This window comes from Octodon degus, unplaced genomic scaffold (genome assembly GCF_000260255.1).
Source record: "Octodon degus isolate 3935 unplaced genomic scaffold, OctDeg1.0 scaffold00034, whole genome shotgun sequence".
Lineage (NCBI taxonomy): Eukaryota > Metazoa > Chordata > Mammalia > Rodentia > Octodontidae > Octodon > Octodon degus.
Window position 1 is genome coordinate 8,406,561 of NW_004524610.1, and position 14,054 is coordinate 8,420,614.

Below are 14,054 nucleotides of genomic sequence, written 5' to 3' on the forward strand. Positions count from 1 at the left end.
AAGTTAAAATAAGGACAAAAATCAATAAATAAAAAGTAACTAACCAGGTGTGGTAGTTAAAAGAGTTAATTCATGTAAAAAAATTATGACTTAATCTGAAAAATGGTAATTTTTTATCCTGCTACCACTAATGCTAGTATTAACAATGTTGCCTGTTTTTAGCTTTTCGGTTGTTGATGTTTTACACAAAAAAAGTCAGACTTGTAGTGAACCTCAGAAGAGCTGCTGTGCTGGTGTTCTGCATTCATCACCGGGTTCCTATCGGTTCCACAGCTGGAAAATAAGTTACTGACGTGCATTTGTAACTTTACAAACATAATAATGCCTCAAATGCAGAAATGCTCATGAAGATGACTGTTAGAGTCCCTAAGAGCATCTGAATCCTTCCGTCCCTGGTCAATAACCTGTCCCTGGCCAGTGAAGGCCTAAGTCGCCCGACCTCCTCGGACGCTGCAGAGCCACACACTTGTGTTGGTCACCCTTGATTTCCACAGCGCAGCCACGCCCAGTGGCCACGAGGCGCTGTACTCCTCACGCTCCTTGTGCTGGGCTCGGGCTGGGGTCTACAGACACCCACAGGATGCAGCCTGGCTGTTCCCGGGCTCCTTTGTTCAGATTCCTGCTCGGCACCCTGGCCCTTGTCAGGACAGCACACAGGACAGCCCCTCTCATCCTCAGAGAGACCTGGGGGACCCAGAGTGGTGCGTGCAGTCTCAGTCTCACACAGTGGCACTGCTGCAGCTGCGTCAGACCCAGGCTCGGCTCTGCCGCTGTGGCTGTGAAGCGTGGTGGGTGTGGGGGACATGGGGCGCAGAGTTCGTAGAGGGGTGGTTTGGGTAGCTTGCAGCTCCTTCATAGCTCCCCAAAGCCTCTGCCAGAGCAGCCATGTCCTGCCCCGTGTCTGCAGGGTGTGGTCGGCGGCGTCATGATTGTCACCCCCAACAACATCATGTTCGACCCTCACAAGTCTGACCCCCTGGTGATCGAGAATGGCTGTGAGGAGTACGGCCTCATCTGCCCCATGGAGGAGGTGGTGTCCATCGCGCTGTACAACGACATCTCCCACATGAAGATCAAAGACGCCCTGCCATCGTAAGAAACTTTTCTTTCCTACCCAGGAAGGGAGGTGCTGAGAGACGGAATGGAGTGTAACAGTGAGGGTACTGTAGAAGCAAGGGCTGTGCAGAGCTCAGCTGGGACATGGACAGTGGAAGTGGTAAATTTAAAACTTAGAAAAATAAGCAAAGTGTGGTGGCGCCCACTGGTAATCCCAGCACTGAAAGGCTGTGAGGAAGGAGGGTCGCTGTGAGTTCAAGCCCAGCCTGGGCTACATAGTGAATTCAAGGCCAGCCTGAACTACATAGTGAGACCCTGTCTCAAAAAAACCCAATAAATAAATATAAGTCAAAGCAGTAAAAGTCAGTGAAAATGGAAAATTTGAATATAAGAAGATGAAATCAAAAAAGTAAAAAACAGCAAATGCTTCTACTAGTAAACATGATATTTGGCTTATTTTCTGAGAAGTAGTACATGTTCTTAATGAATTCATGAAAGAAGATAGTTTTTCTGAAAGAAATGTACCCTGATTGTCCCCCCACAAAAAAGAGTATTTCCTTCTCGATTGTATTTTTCTTTACTGATTATTGTGAGGCAAGGTTTTGCAATGTAGTCCAGATTGTCCTTTATCTTCTGTGTAGCCCAGGTTGGCCTCAATTCAAGGTGATGTTCCCACCCCAAGTGCTGAGCTTATGGCTGTATGCTGCCAGGCCCAGCCCTTTTGGGTTGAATTATTAAGAAGGGTTGTGTTTACCTTTGGTTCAGTTACCTGTCGGGAAGTCTTGCTCTCCCGTCTGCTTTGAACCCTGCATTAGGAGAGATCTGAGTGTATAGTGTGAGGACGCGCGCGCGCGCGCGCACACACACACACACACACACACACACATGTTGCCGCAGTCTGCCTTGCGTGGCTTGAGGAGTTATGACTCTTCATTGTTTTTTTCTCTGAAATGTAGGTGAATATTACTTCAGGGCTGATTACTTTTGTCTTACAATGCTGAAATTTTATAAAGTAATTTTTAAATAAAAGGTCTCCATAAAGAAAATCACGGAGCTGGGGAGCCTCATCTGGAGGTGGCCGTCCTGTCTCAGCTGTCGCTCCATAAATGTCAGCAGCAGACACCTCCAGCAACCTCAGAGAGCGCACAAAGGGGAGTCCTCACAGGGCACCTGACCCTCAGAGCTCTGGGAAGAAGGGCGGAGCCAAGGGAAGAATCCAAACAGCCCCTGGGGTGTCTGTGCACCATTCCCCTGGGGTGTCTGTGCACCATTCCCACTTCTGGGGGACTTCCGTGACCCTTGCCCTGCATCTTGGGACTTCCTGGAGCCAGCACCCCTGATTTTCTGCCAGGACTGGAGTACAGAGTTCTTTTTAACTTGGTTTCCTATTCCATGAAGGGTTCAGCAGGCAGTCTGTGCAGTACAGGGTCATAGTGAAGTTACCCCTGATCCTCTGGCTGGAAGCAGAAGTAGGTGGTATTCCTCAGCTTACAGTACTACACAGTTCATCCATCCAAACCCTCAGAAGATAGCTGAGTGCTTGATACATGTATAAGTTCTGTGCGGGAATGCCACCCGAGTGATCAAAGGTGTGTCACTGAGGAAAAGCCAGTTGGCTTGGGGTTAAGGTTTTGCGCTTATTTTGTACAAGGCCTGGCCAGGAGTGGGCCTGGGTCCTGCCAGCATCTGACAGGAGCCATGCAGTGGTGGTGTGGGCAGAGCAGTGCGCGCAGCGCTCGTGAGAGCCCCGAGAGGGCAGGACCGCCTGCCCGGGTCCAGATGGGGCAGGAGAGGAGGCAAAGGGAAGGGTGCGGTAAGCACGGGCCCTGTGACCCGGAGACCAGAAGACGAGAATAGTGAAGAGTTGCGTTTGGAGGGTGGCCAGACAAGTACGGGCGTTTCTTCCCCGCTGGTGACTGCCTGTCAGACCGCCTCGGCCTACTGCACTGAATATCCTGCGTAAGCATACAGCAGAAGCTACATTTTTCAGAAAGTTTTGCAATGTGAGGTTGTGTTTAATGACCCAGCATGCAGGGATGGAGGTGTGGGAGACAGAGGAGAGTTACAAGTGGCCCCTGGCTGGGTGTCCCAGCATGCAGGCTGAAGCGGGAGGACACAGAGTGGTTAAGGCCAGTCTGGAATACATAGGAAGAGATATATATATAATGTTATTTTTAGAGGATTTTTCTGTTCCTGTGTTGAACCCAGCAGTGGCAGCGCTGCTAGTAGTGGGGAGGGGAACTGTGGGGCCTTTGAGACGTTTCCGATCATAGTTCCAAAATGCGTATTATTGTTGATCATTTCATTTGAACTGAAGAGAGTATGTTTATAGTAACTATTTTGTATAATTCAAATTGTGTAAAAAGGCATGTGGTATTAAGGAAAAATAATTGACTGTACCCAGGACATTGTTTCAGCTGATAAATTAGATAGTCCATTGCTATAAAGTAGAATTATATTGCTGTAATGCAAATATATAGCTGAGAAATCAGATAAGCATTGTAGAGCTTTTTGGTAAGATTTGCTCATAAATAATTGATTCCTAATCCATTGATGTTATTTTTGTGCTGTTCCTGCCTCCAGTGAAAGTCTATGAAAGGTTTTTGTTCTGAAGAATCATATTGTACCAAGAAGCAATATGGGACCCAAGAGGAGAGTCAATACGAATGAACTTTATTATCTTCAGAATTTAGTCAGTTTTAAAGATTACGTATTCCAGGTGTGGTGGCACACACCTGTAGTCCCCACACGTACGAGCCTGAAGCAACAGGATTAGTACAAGTTTGAGACCGGCAGACCATTTAGTGAGTTCAGCCTGAAGGCCAGCCTGAAGTGCATATTCAGATCCTCAAAAAATCCAACAAGAAAATTGAAATTGCTTAGTTTATTACTGAGAGGTGTTTTGGGGTTTTTTTGTTTTGTTTTTAGGGAAGGGTCTACAGGGTGTTCAGGGTCTCATTACGAGATTGGACTCATAGTGGTCCACCTGTTTACAGCCTCCCAAGAGCTGGGATTACAGGCACGCCCAGTCTCAATCGCCATCTGAGTGCGCCCCGGGAGCCGGGCCGGCACAGCAGGCCCCTGCGCCTGTTTGCAGGTGCTTCAGTCCACTGAGCTGTTTGGCCAGCCCTCTGAGAGTTTTTAATGACAGAACAAGTACAAATTTTAGCTACAAGGTGTGTAAAAAGTTGTTTGTTTGTTTTTCCTTCGGAACTGGGGATTGAACTCAGGCTCTTGTGCTTGCCAGGGAAGCACTTATTCTACTGAGCCATCTCACTGGCCCTAGTAAAAAGCTTTAAGCGAGATTTACATAGAATCTCTCCAGCCTTGCTTTTACGTTTTGTATTTTCATGCTTTTGTAACTCTCACTGCCAGAGTAAGAAGGAAGAACTGATTTGACTGGCATGAAGTCTGGTTGGGCAAAGTCTAGGGGAATATTCATTAACTGCTGAGTCAGCTGCCACCATTCATGCTCTTGGGCAGCTGCAGTGGAGCAAGGGCAGATGGCTACATAGACCCAAGTAGGAAACTGGCCGTGTGGGTCAGGTAGCGAGAGGAGCATGTGAGGTGAGGGAAGAGGCACTGCGATGCAGGGAAGCCCGGTGTGTTCTTAGTGGTGGGTCGTGTCCTGGACGGGAGAGGAGAGGGGCTTGGGTATTGCCAGAAGAAAATTTTGCTTGTTTATCAAATACACAAAGAGCTTGGGGTGTTGTTGGAGGACTACTTACCCCATTCAGTGTGCCTCATTGTTGAGATTCCATATGCAGATTGCGCTGCATTGCGCTGCGCTGAGAGAAGCATGTCCAGCGTCTCTTGGCATCTCAGTGTCCAGCAGGACCTTCTGCATGTGGAAGTTCCTGCAGAGCAAATACTGTCTTGCTGCTGTGTAGGACGTGGCATCTAGCTGCTCAGCAGGTGCTTATGAAGTTGAGTGATCAAGCAAAAACCTGCTTAAGTGTTTATGAGAGCCTAACAGTTTTATGTAGACTTTTAGTTTCTCTTGGAAGAAAACCTGGCCATTTCATTCAAGTGATTTATAAAATAGCATCAAGGAAACAATTTTCACATAACCTGAGAAACTTCCTGATGTTTGGCTGCTTTATTGCTGTGATCATTTATTTTAAAGTCAAGTAATAAAGCGTTACTTGTGAGATGATCTGCTCTCTTTTAGAATACCAAATTATTTCTGAACTTGAAAATATTATTTTTAGAGGATCTTTCTATCCCTGTGTTGAACCCAGCAGTGGCAGTGCTGCTAGTAGTGGGGAGGGGAACTGTGGGGCCCTTGAGACCCAATCATAGTTCCAATCAGAGTTCCAAAGAGCGTGTTTTTCTTGATCATTTAATTTGAACCAAAGAGAATATGTTTTATAGTAACTATTTTGTAAAATTCGAATCTGTGTAAAAAGGCGTGTGGTATTAAGGAAAAATAATTGACTATACCCAGGACATTGTTTCAGCTGATAAATTAGATGGTCCATTGCTATAAAGTAGAATTATATTGCTATCAAGCAAATATATAGCTGAGAAATGAGATAGGCACTATAGAGCTTTTTGCTAGGACTTGCTCATATATAACTTCACTAACTCAGGACCCCGGTGTCTTTCCACGACACTAACAGATGCCTCTCACATCTTCTTTGGGACAAGCAGGTGTTGCAGTTGAAGCATCTAAATCTAAGCACATAAACCTGAATTCATGGCTCAAGGTCAGTGACCTTATAGAGAGTCATTAAATTGCTGCAGAGTCCACGAGCCTTTCAGGAGGAGAACAGTTGTGTTCTCCACTGCTGTGTGAAAAGCAAAGGCTGTGAATATTTAAGGAGTTTTAATCAGTGGTACTAGAGTATCTCCTCTTTATCCTTTTCTTCTTGAAAAATGGAAGCATTGTTGTTCTGTATTTAAAGTCTTATGGGCGACACCTCCACATTCATATGTAATTTCTGAAACATCTACATACTTCTACTGAGATGTGCAATTCATGCTTCATTCTCTTGCCATTTCTTTCAGTTGACTTATGTTTCATTTTGAAATCTGTTGCATTTTCTTGTCCCAGAATCATTTTAACTTAAATTTTTGTTGTTGTTTGTTTTGTTTTGTTTTGGTACCAGGAATTGAACTCAAGACCTGGCACTTGTCAGGCAGGCACTAGTGCTGCTGAGCTCTGTCCCTGGCCCCTAACTTAAATTTAAGTTGTGGTATACTTACATTTTGAGTTTTGGTTGAAGTTATGTTTATGTTTTGCCTCTCCTCCGTCACATCTTTTGTGTTATTTTTAACATTCCATGTGCACCGCCATTTCCCCCACAGTGACCGACCTCAGGATCTTTGTCCTCTGTACAGGCCTGGAGAGTGGGAGGACCTGGCTTCAGAAAGGGACATCAACCCATTCAGCAAGTTCAAGACCATCAGCAGGGATAAAAGGCAGCCGAACGGAGAGAAGACAGAGACTTCCGAGTCCACAGCAGCAGGCTCCCTGGAGAAACCCGCAGTGTGTGTGCAGACAGAACCTGGCAGCAGCTCTGCCTCAGGGAGGTTCTCGAGACTGGAACCCACAAGAGGAAGTGTAGGCGGATGTCCTGAGGAGACTGCTTTGCACAGGGGACCTTCAGAGCTGCACCCCAAGTTTGAATCTACAGCCAAAGAAAACTGCCTGGTAGGGGAAGACGAGGACTTTGTGGACTTGGAAGAGCTTTCTTCTCAGACTGAGAGCAGAAAGGACAGGAGAGACACTGTGCAGGAGTGCCTTCCAGCTGACCGGGACGCAGGGGAGAAGACTGAGTTGAAGACAGACGCCTCCACTGCAGAGATGCGGGCGCAGACAGGCCTGAGCATCCCGGTCGCAGACAGCGATGCCGAGCTGAAAGGGACCCTGGATTCAGAGACGTGTGAGAAGCAAGACACCAAGCCGGAGGTGGACAAGCAGTCCAGCTCCCCAGAAGGCCAAGTGGAGAACTCACTGAGTATCCACGAAGATCTAGATAAAGTTAAACTCATTGAGTATTACCTAAACAAGAATAAAGAAGGGCCCCCGCTCTCCGACAATTTGCAGATGGCAAAATTGAGTGACAGCAGAAGTACTGAGCCAGCGGGGATCGACATCACCCTAAGCAGCTCGCTCCTCCGGGCGGGCGATCCGCCTCCTGAGAGCACAGAGGATCCAGATAAGACCCAGGGAGGGCAGGACGGGGCGCCTCGTGCTCTCCAGGTGGACACTGATGTGGGAGAACATAGAATTAAAGAGTCTCTGGACTCCGCTTCGGAACCAGCCCTGGACAGCAGCTGCCCTGGCCTCCAGATGGACAATAAATCTGAAATTCAGTTATGGCTGCTGAAGAGGATTCAGGTGCCCATCGAAGGTAATCTGTTTTTCTTTAGTGCCATGTTTCTGGTGCATAATCGGCTTTCTGAAGCCTGTGTCTGTAATAGCCAAAGTAGTACAATTATTTGAGAACAGCATTTTCCCAGTAGATCGCGTCCTCACTGCTAGTAGTAATCATTAAGGTAAAAATTGATGAAATAGGCTATTTTGTAACTCAAAATTATATCATTGATTTCTACTTCAAAAGTTGTTTATTTTATTTAAAAAAAAAAATCTTTCAAGTACCTTTCTATTTTTAGCCTGCATTTCTAAACCAAGAGTTTCACTTTTTTTTTTTCCCATTATTTGAGACAGGGTCTTACCGTGTAGCCCAGGCTGATCTCAAGGTCCTCCTGCCTCAGCCCCCCAGGTGTTGGGATTACAGATATCCAGGACCACACCCAGCTAAGATGATTTTTAAGAGATTTAATTCTAAATTGTATTGCAGAGCGACATGATGCTTCCTCGTGCCCCTCACTGATGTGTGTGCCGGGGACTGTCAGGTCCTGCAGGTGTGCTCTTGAGTTGGTTTTCGTGTGATTCTCCAGTGTGTAGCACCTCGTCTGATGCACTCCCACCTGACGCTGTACAGCTTTTTCCTTTGGTGCAGAATTTACTCGTCCTAAGTTTTACATTTCAGCTTTGTCATGTGCAATGCAGATATCCTTCCTTCGAAAGAAGAAAAGAGCAAGAGCCCACCCATGTTCCTGTGCATCAGAGTGGGCAAGCCGATGCGGAAGTCCTTTGCCACGCACACGGCCGCCATGGTCCAGCAGTATGGCCGGCGCAGGAAGCAGCCTGAGTACTGGTTCGCGGTGCCTCGGGAGAGGTGAGTGCAGGCTGCACAGGGAGCCTGGGGGCAGGCGGCAGAGCACTGGGCTGCAGAGGATGGCGGCAGAGGACATGCAGAGGATGGCGGCGGGGACGCGCTGGCCTATTCCCTGGAGCACGGTGTCCCTGAGCTTCAGACGGTAGATTTTCCTCCTGGATGAGAGCGCTCTCCTGATTGTTGGCTGTGGAGTTGCTAGAAGGGTGCTCAGGGGCTCCCTGCTAACCGAGGTTGTGATACCACGCGGCCTCCACAGGCGCTTGTGCTGGGCCATTTCCGGGCCTCCTTGCTTTCAAGCACAGAAGGTGCAGGCGTTCTCAGGGCCGGCCGCTGGAGCACTCTTCTTGGGGGCTAAGGAACGCCATGGGGCACGCTGAGACCCAGCCGAGTGCATTAGACAAGTGCGATGAGTTGTACTTGATTTTTTTTTTTTTTTTTTTTTGTATTTAGGACTGCATGTACAGGATATATAGGGTCTCTCTATGTAGGTCAGACTCGTAGTGATCCTCCTGTTTACAGCCTCCCAAGTGCTGGGATTACAGGCGCGCCACCAGGCCCAGTCTCAGTCACTTGTTAGTTTCTACGTGTAAGTAAGAACATTTCTCGTTTGCCTCTCTGCGTCTGGTCTGTTTCAGCTGGCATGGTGCCTCCAGGCCTGCTCATGTTGCTCCCAGTGACAGGGTCTCCCCGCGTGCCACATTTGCTTCCCGTGTACCACAGTTCTGTCTCCCTCCATGCATGGGCGGCACTCAGCTCCTTACACACCCTGACTGTTGTGGAAGCGCTGTAGTGAACCGAAGAATACGGAGAGACTTGTACTTTGAAGTGTCTCCAAAAAAGACATTTTATTGGTTATGTGAAAAGTTTACAGTGGCAGAGTGTCATGGAAATTTGTTAGCAATGTATCACTGAAGTTCTCTTTCTAACAGACTCTTTTTTTATTTTTTTGTATTTTAGGGAAGGATCTACAGGGTCTCACTTGAAGATCTCTTTATAAGAAAAATAATTAAGAAATAGTTCATTTTAGAAAAACAGTAAGAGGCCTGCTTGGGCTACATAGTGAGATCGTGTCTAAATACTCTTAGGAAAAAAAAATGTTTTCCTTTGGTCTACGTAGAATAGAAAATACCTTCAGGAGAGACCTGCGTCTTGGTTACTTTTCTCAGTGCTGAGAAAAAAAATGCCTGACACCAAAATTACAGGAGGAAAGGCTTATTCAGGTCACAGTTGCAGAGGTTTCGGGCCATGCTCAGCTGCCTCCAGGGCAGGGTGGCGAGGCCGAGGAGGAACAGCCCACAGCAGGCTGAAGGCACAAGCAGTGACGCGGGAAGCAGCTCCACCCCGCCTCTCCATCTTACGTATTCCAGCCAGGCCACTCACCCTTTGCATGGTGCCCCCCACACGCAGGGTGAGGCACCCTCAGTCCCAGCAGCACGCCCAAGATCCAGCCGGCTCTGAAAAGCCCCATCAGTGGGTGCATGCAGCACTGGGGGACGTGAGGACACAAGCCGTCACAGACGTGCCGGTCACTGTGCCTGTGAAAGCCACACCTCACATTTCCTGACTGCTCATAGGACTTGGTCACTAGGCAGACCTATCAGATCACGCAGGTGACGAGTGCAGAACCCCGCAGTGAGCACCCTTAGCTTGAATTCTATAGCAAGTTAATCCAGACAAGAGGGCTGTGTGGAGAGGAGCACAGCACCTGCCTGGCCAGCACACAGTCCTGAGTTTGAGTGCCGGTGCAAAATATTAAAAAATTGAAGCAAGGGTACCTCTGGATGATTATTGCCCAGAGTGATATTCCCATTACGAGAGTTGTCTCACTTTTAATAAATTATAATTTAGTGTGAAAGTAATAGTACTTTTACTGTTGAATTTCTTAAGGGATCTTCTCTCTTAGACATCAGCCCACGTCAGCATGGACATTTCTCATTGGCTTTGTGCTGTGTCATGTCCTTCCTGCCCTGTGCCCACAACCCGCACAGGAGCTCGCCTGGACTTCCAAGGAGGAGTACTGTGGGAAGAAGGTGGTGTCTTTAGCTATTATTTTAAAATATTTGAGCAGAAGCTATGTAAATTTCTGAAGGCCTATTAAAATTGGAGTCCTACAATTATAATTTCCATGTTTATAGCAACAAAACTCATAATAGCAAATCTTGGAAAAGATACTAGATGGGTAGATAGATAGATAGATAGATAGATAGATAAATACAGGTACAGATAGCCATCAATACATGAATGGATAAAGAAAATTTGCCCACGCACGGTGGTGCACACCTATAGTCACAGCACTCATGAGGCTGAAGCAGGAGGAGCCTTGTGAGTTGAGACCAGCCTGGACTACAAAGCGGCCTTAAAGCCAACCTGAACTGCATTGCAAGACTCTGTCTCAAAAAGACAAAAAGAAAAAGAAAAGTGATTGTATACGGTGCATGGTGCTCTGCCATGAAGAGGGATCCGTGCGAGCAACTCGTTTAACAGGAAACGTACCTTAAGGCCATCGTGTTAAGTGAAATAACTAGATGCACAAGCCTGAACGTCACCCAGCTTCCAATGTGTGAGAAACCGAAGTATAAGTAGTTTGAAAAGAGAGGCAGCAGACAGCAGGGAGATAAGTCTGTTGCAAGTGGAAAGGTGCTTCCAAGGAAGGGAGAAGGAGGGGAGAAGGGAGTGAAAGAAGAGATACAGAGTGAGTGTAATCACCATGCGTGTCCTGTAACCTGTACCAAAGGAGAGGCTTGGCCTCCTTTAAAAAAATGATTGTAATGATCGTAGATTTAGGCCATGTCCTCCTTTTATAAATGAGAAAAGCACAGCACCAAAATTTCAGCCACACTGCGGGTCATGAGGGCGTTCATCCACTTTCAGAAAAATTACCAACTACACGTGTCACTTAGGAAAATGAATTAGAAAACTGTTTTAATTGTATTGCCATTAATGAGGATTTTATGTACCACACAATCTTGTAGCATAATTAAGCAATCCCACCATCATACAATTCTTTTTACTGACATTTAAGCCAGAAGAAATCTTCAAAGCTGAAGTAGGACTTCTCTTTGGCCTCTTATGTAAGAGGTTTCTGTGAGCTTTTCAAAGTAGGTCGTTTGCTGGATTCCATTATACTATATTTTATGGTGTCTGTGATGGACTTGTGTTTCCGTAGTAGAGTTTTCTTTCTTGAGCTAATTATTAATAAGTCAACTATTTTCTTGGTGTTACTATGTTTCACTATTGCTAATTATGATAGTTTTTTAAATACAGATTTTAGAACATTTTTTATAATTGCTACCTTTTTGTATTCCCACCTCTCCATGCCCTGAAGGAGCCCACATTTTAGTTTAACAGGAAACAGTTGGGCAGGACTGTGATGAATTCCCAGTACACATGCAGGAGCACAGGAAGAGAGCTCATTGTTACTGTGATTCGTGAGCTCTTCAGCGCTCAGCGCGCGTCCTTCAGGAGGAGCCGAGAAGTGGCCCACGGTGGCTTGCTTGCTCAGAGAATTTCTAGACTCCTGTGCCACCTGCGTCTGAAGGGGTCTGTGTTCTGAACCTTCCTCCTGTCTCACGGCCCCATGTGTCTGTCAGAGATCCAGGAGCCGTGTGAAGTCACCCTCACAGTGGCTCCCTCCCCAGCCTGCAGAGTCTCCTTTTTAGAGATGTGACAGCTTGTTCGCTGAGGGTAGGTTTCTTTGACCCTTTGCTGCTTTTTTCTGTCCGTTTGCAGTACGTGATGCTGGTATTGTGGGGAGCTGGCACACGTGTGTAGCACACCTTCACTCTTTCTCTGTCTCCTTCCCTCGCCTCCCTCCTGCTCCTTCGAGCTTGGTCCCTTTGTCACCTCAGTGTTTCCTTCTGAGGACCCTAATACATTTTCGTAGAATATTGCTTTCTCCTTGTGTGTTATTGTAAGTAGTGTGCTCTACCAGTGGCCCCTGCTTTTTGGGGTGCTCCACGGCTCCCTTAACCCCGTCACCAAATGATGGGTGAACGAGGAAGAAAGCATAGAGGGTGGACAAGGAGAGGCCAGGTGAAAAGCAGAGGTGGCATTTGTTAGGACTGTTGTTTTGGGTGGGTGGTTTTTTTCCCCTCTACAGAAATTATTAATGTTCAGATGCTAGAAGTTGGAAATGGAGAACAGTTAAAAACTACCTGAAAACAAAGTAGCAATATTTTCCTTGGTCTGAGTTGTAGAAGATCTAAGAGCTCCCTGTGCCCTGGACAACTGGCAGTTTCTTCTTGAGCAACTGCACACACCCCTGGCAGCACCCTCAGCATCCTGGGGAACAAGTGTGTTTCACCCCAATGCTACAGAATCAGGGATGACTGTTGGACACTTGCAGATGACCCTAGTGGGCTTGGGACATCTATAATATTTTAAGAACTTGAGCCAGTGAGATAGCTCAGCTGTACAGGTGCCTGCCTAGCATGTGCAAGGTCCTGAGTTTGATTCCCAGTACCAAAAAAGTCTCACACGCCTCAAAGACCTGTGCTAACTTAACCATCAGGATGATGGATAATGCCACTTCTGTTTTCATAAGCTAGTGCAGGTTGAAAATCCTTCATCTGAAACAGTTGGGAGCAGAGCTGTTTCATATTTCCATTTTTTGGATCTTGGAATATTTGCGTGTACTTTACCAAGTGACCATTGTTTATCCAGAATTGTGAAATCTGAAACAGAACATTTGGAATCCAAAACTTCAGGAGTACCAACATGACACTGAAAAGCTTCCAGATTTCCAGCCTTCCTTAGGGCTGTTTCACCTGCACACCTCCGCGGGGTGCTGCACAGTGGCCCTGCTGACATTTGTGGCTGTCGAGTTCCTTGCTGGCAGAGGTGGCGAAATCCTGTGAACTGCAGGGTGTTGAGCAACCCGTGGCCTCTGCCCACCGCATACCAGCAGCTGCCCCAGCTGCCATAGGCACGGAGTCCCGTGACAGTGCGGGACGTCCTGTGGGCAGGCTCGCTTCCCGCTGGGAAGCCCTGCTCCAGTGTCAGCCCTGGCCTGCTACCACACCGAGCTGAACGTGGCTGTGAACCACAGTAGCTTCGAGTTGGAGAAATCTGACTCCATGTAAGACTTAATTATCCTTTCGTTTGTATTAATAGGATTTACTCATTTGCATATATTGTTTGTTTTACTAAGCCCTGTCATAAAACACCTTTTGCTAAAGCTTTTAGTGAAAAGTTTGAATAACTTACTAATGCAGTGATAGAACAGATTGCCCCCGTAGGAGCACCAGTGTTACCTGGACACAACCCTAAGGGAACAGAGACCCGCGAGCAGGAAAGTCCTTGCTGCTGGCCATGGGTTGCTTCTCCACCTCGCCTCCGCACTCGCCCGCCCGAATCCTCTGCTGGGAACTGGGGTTCAAGAAAACTGCCCTGAGAGCCAGACGCGGGGCTCTCGTCTGACCTTTGGAGCTCATCTGGCCTTGGACTGGTGCTCTTTCCCCTAAAAATAAAATTTCTTAATTTGAAAAGTGGGTCATAGTGAGAGCTCAGTAATTAGAATATCTCTGAGCAGTTGCTGAGTGTGAGCTTCCTTCTGGGCAGGCACCACTAGTTCTAGCTAAGTAAGGAAGGGCCCTGAGGCCTGGGGAAGAGCTATTGGACATAGTTCCTAGTACTTTCTAAGGACGTGAATACGTAGAGGATGGTATTCTGTAGGCTTGGGTACCCTTCCATATCAAAACTAGTGTGCTTGTCTGTTGTTTGTGTTTTCTTTCTCAGAAATAAGATTATTTCCTTTTAAAGAAAGAAGTGGTTAGACTCAGTAAGGAATATATGTAGCCTACCTGCCTC

General features: G+C 47.0%; 1 protein-coding gene across 4 annotated transcripts in view; it reads left to right on the forward strand.

Moving 5' to 3' along the window:
* Positions 1-14,054, forward strand: part of Ncoa7 (nuclear receptor coactivator 7) — a 120,513-nt gene that overhangs the window by 74,776 nt on the left and 31,683 nt on the right. For 3 of the 4 annotated variants that reach the window (XM_023714190.1, XM_004630240.2, XM_023714189.1), the window contains exons 8-10: positions 908-1,092; positions 6,367-7,415; positions 8,078-8,246. In XM_023714190.1, coding sequence (XP_023569958.1) covers positions 908-1,092; positions 6,367-7,415; positions 8,078-8,246 — 1,403 coding nt within the window. The remainder of the gene's footprint in view (positions 1-907; positions 1,093-6,366; positions 7,416-8,077; positions 8,247-14,054) is intronic. The other variant, XM_004630241.2, reaches the window with a different exon arrangement.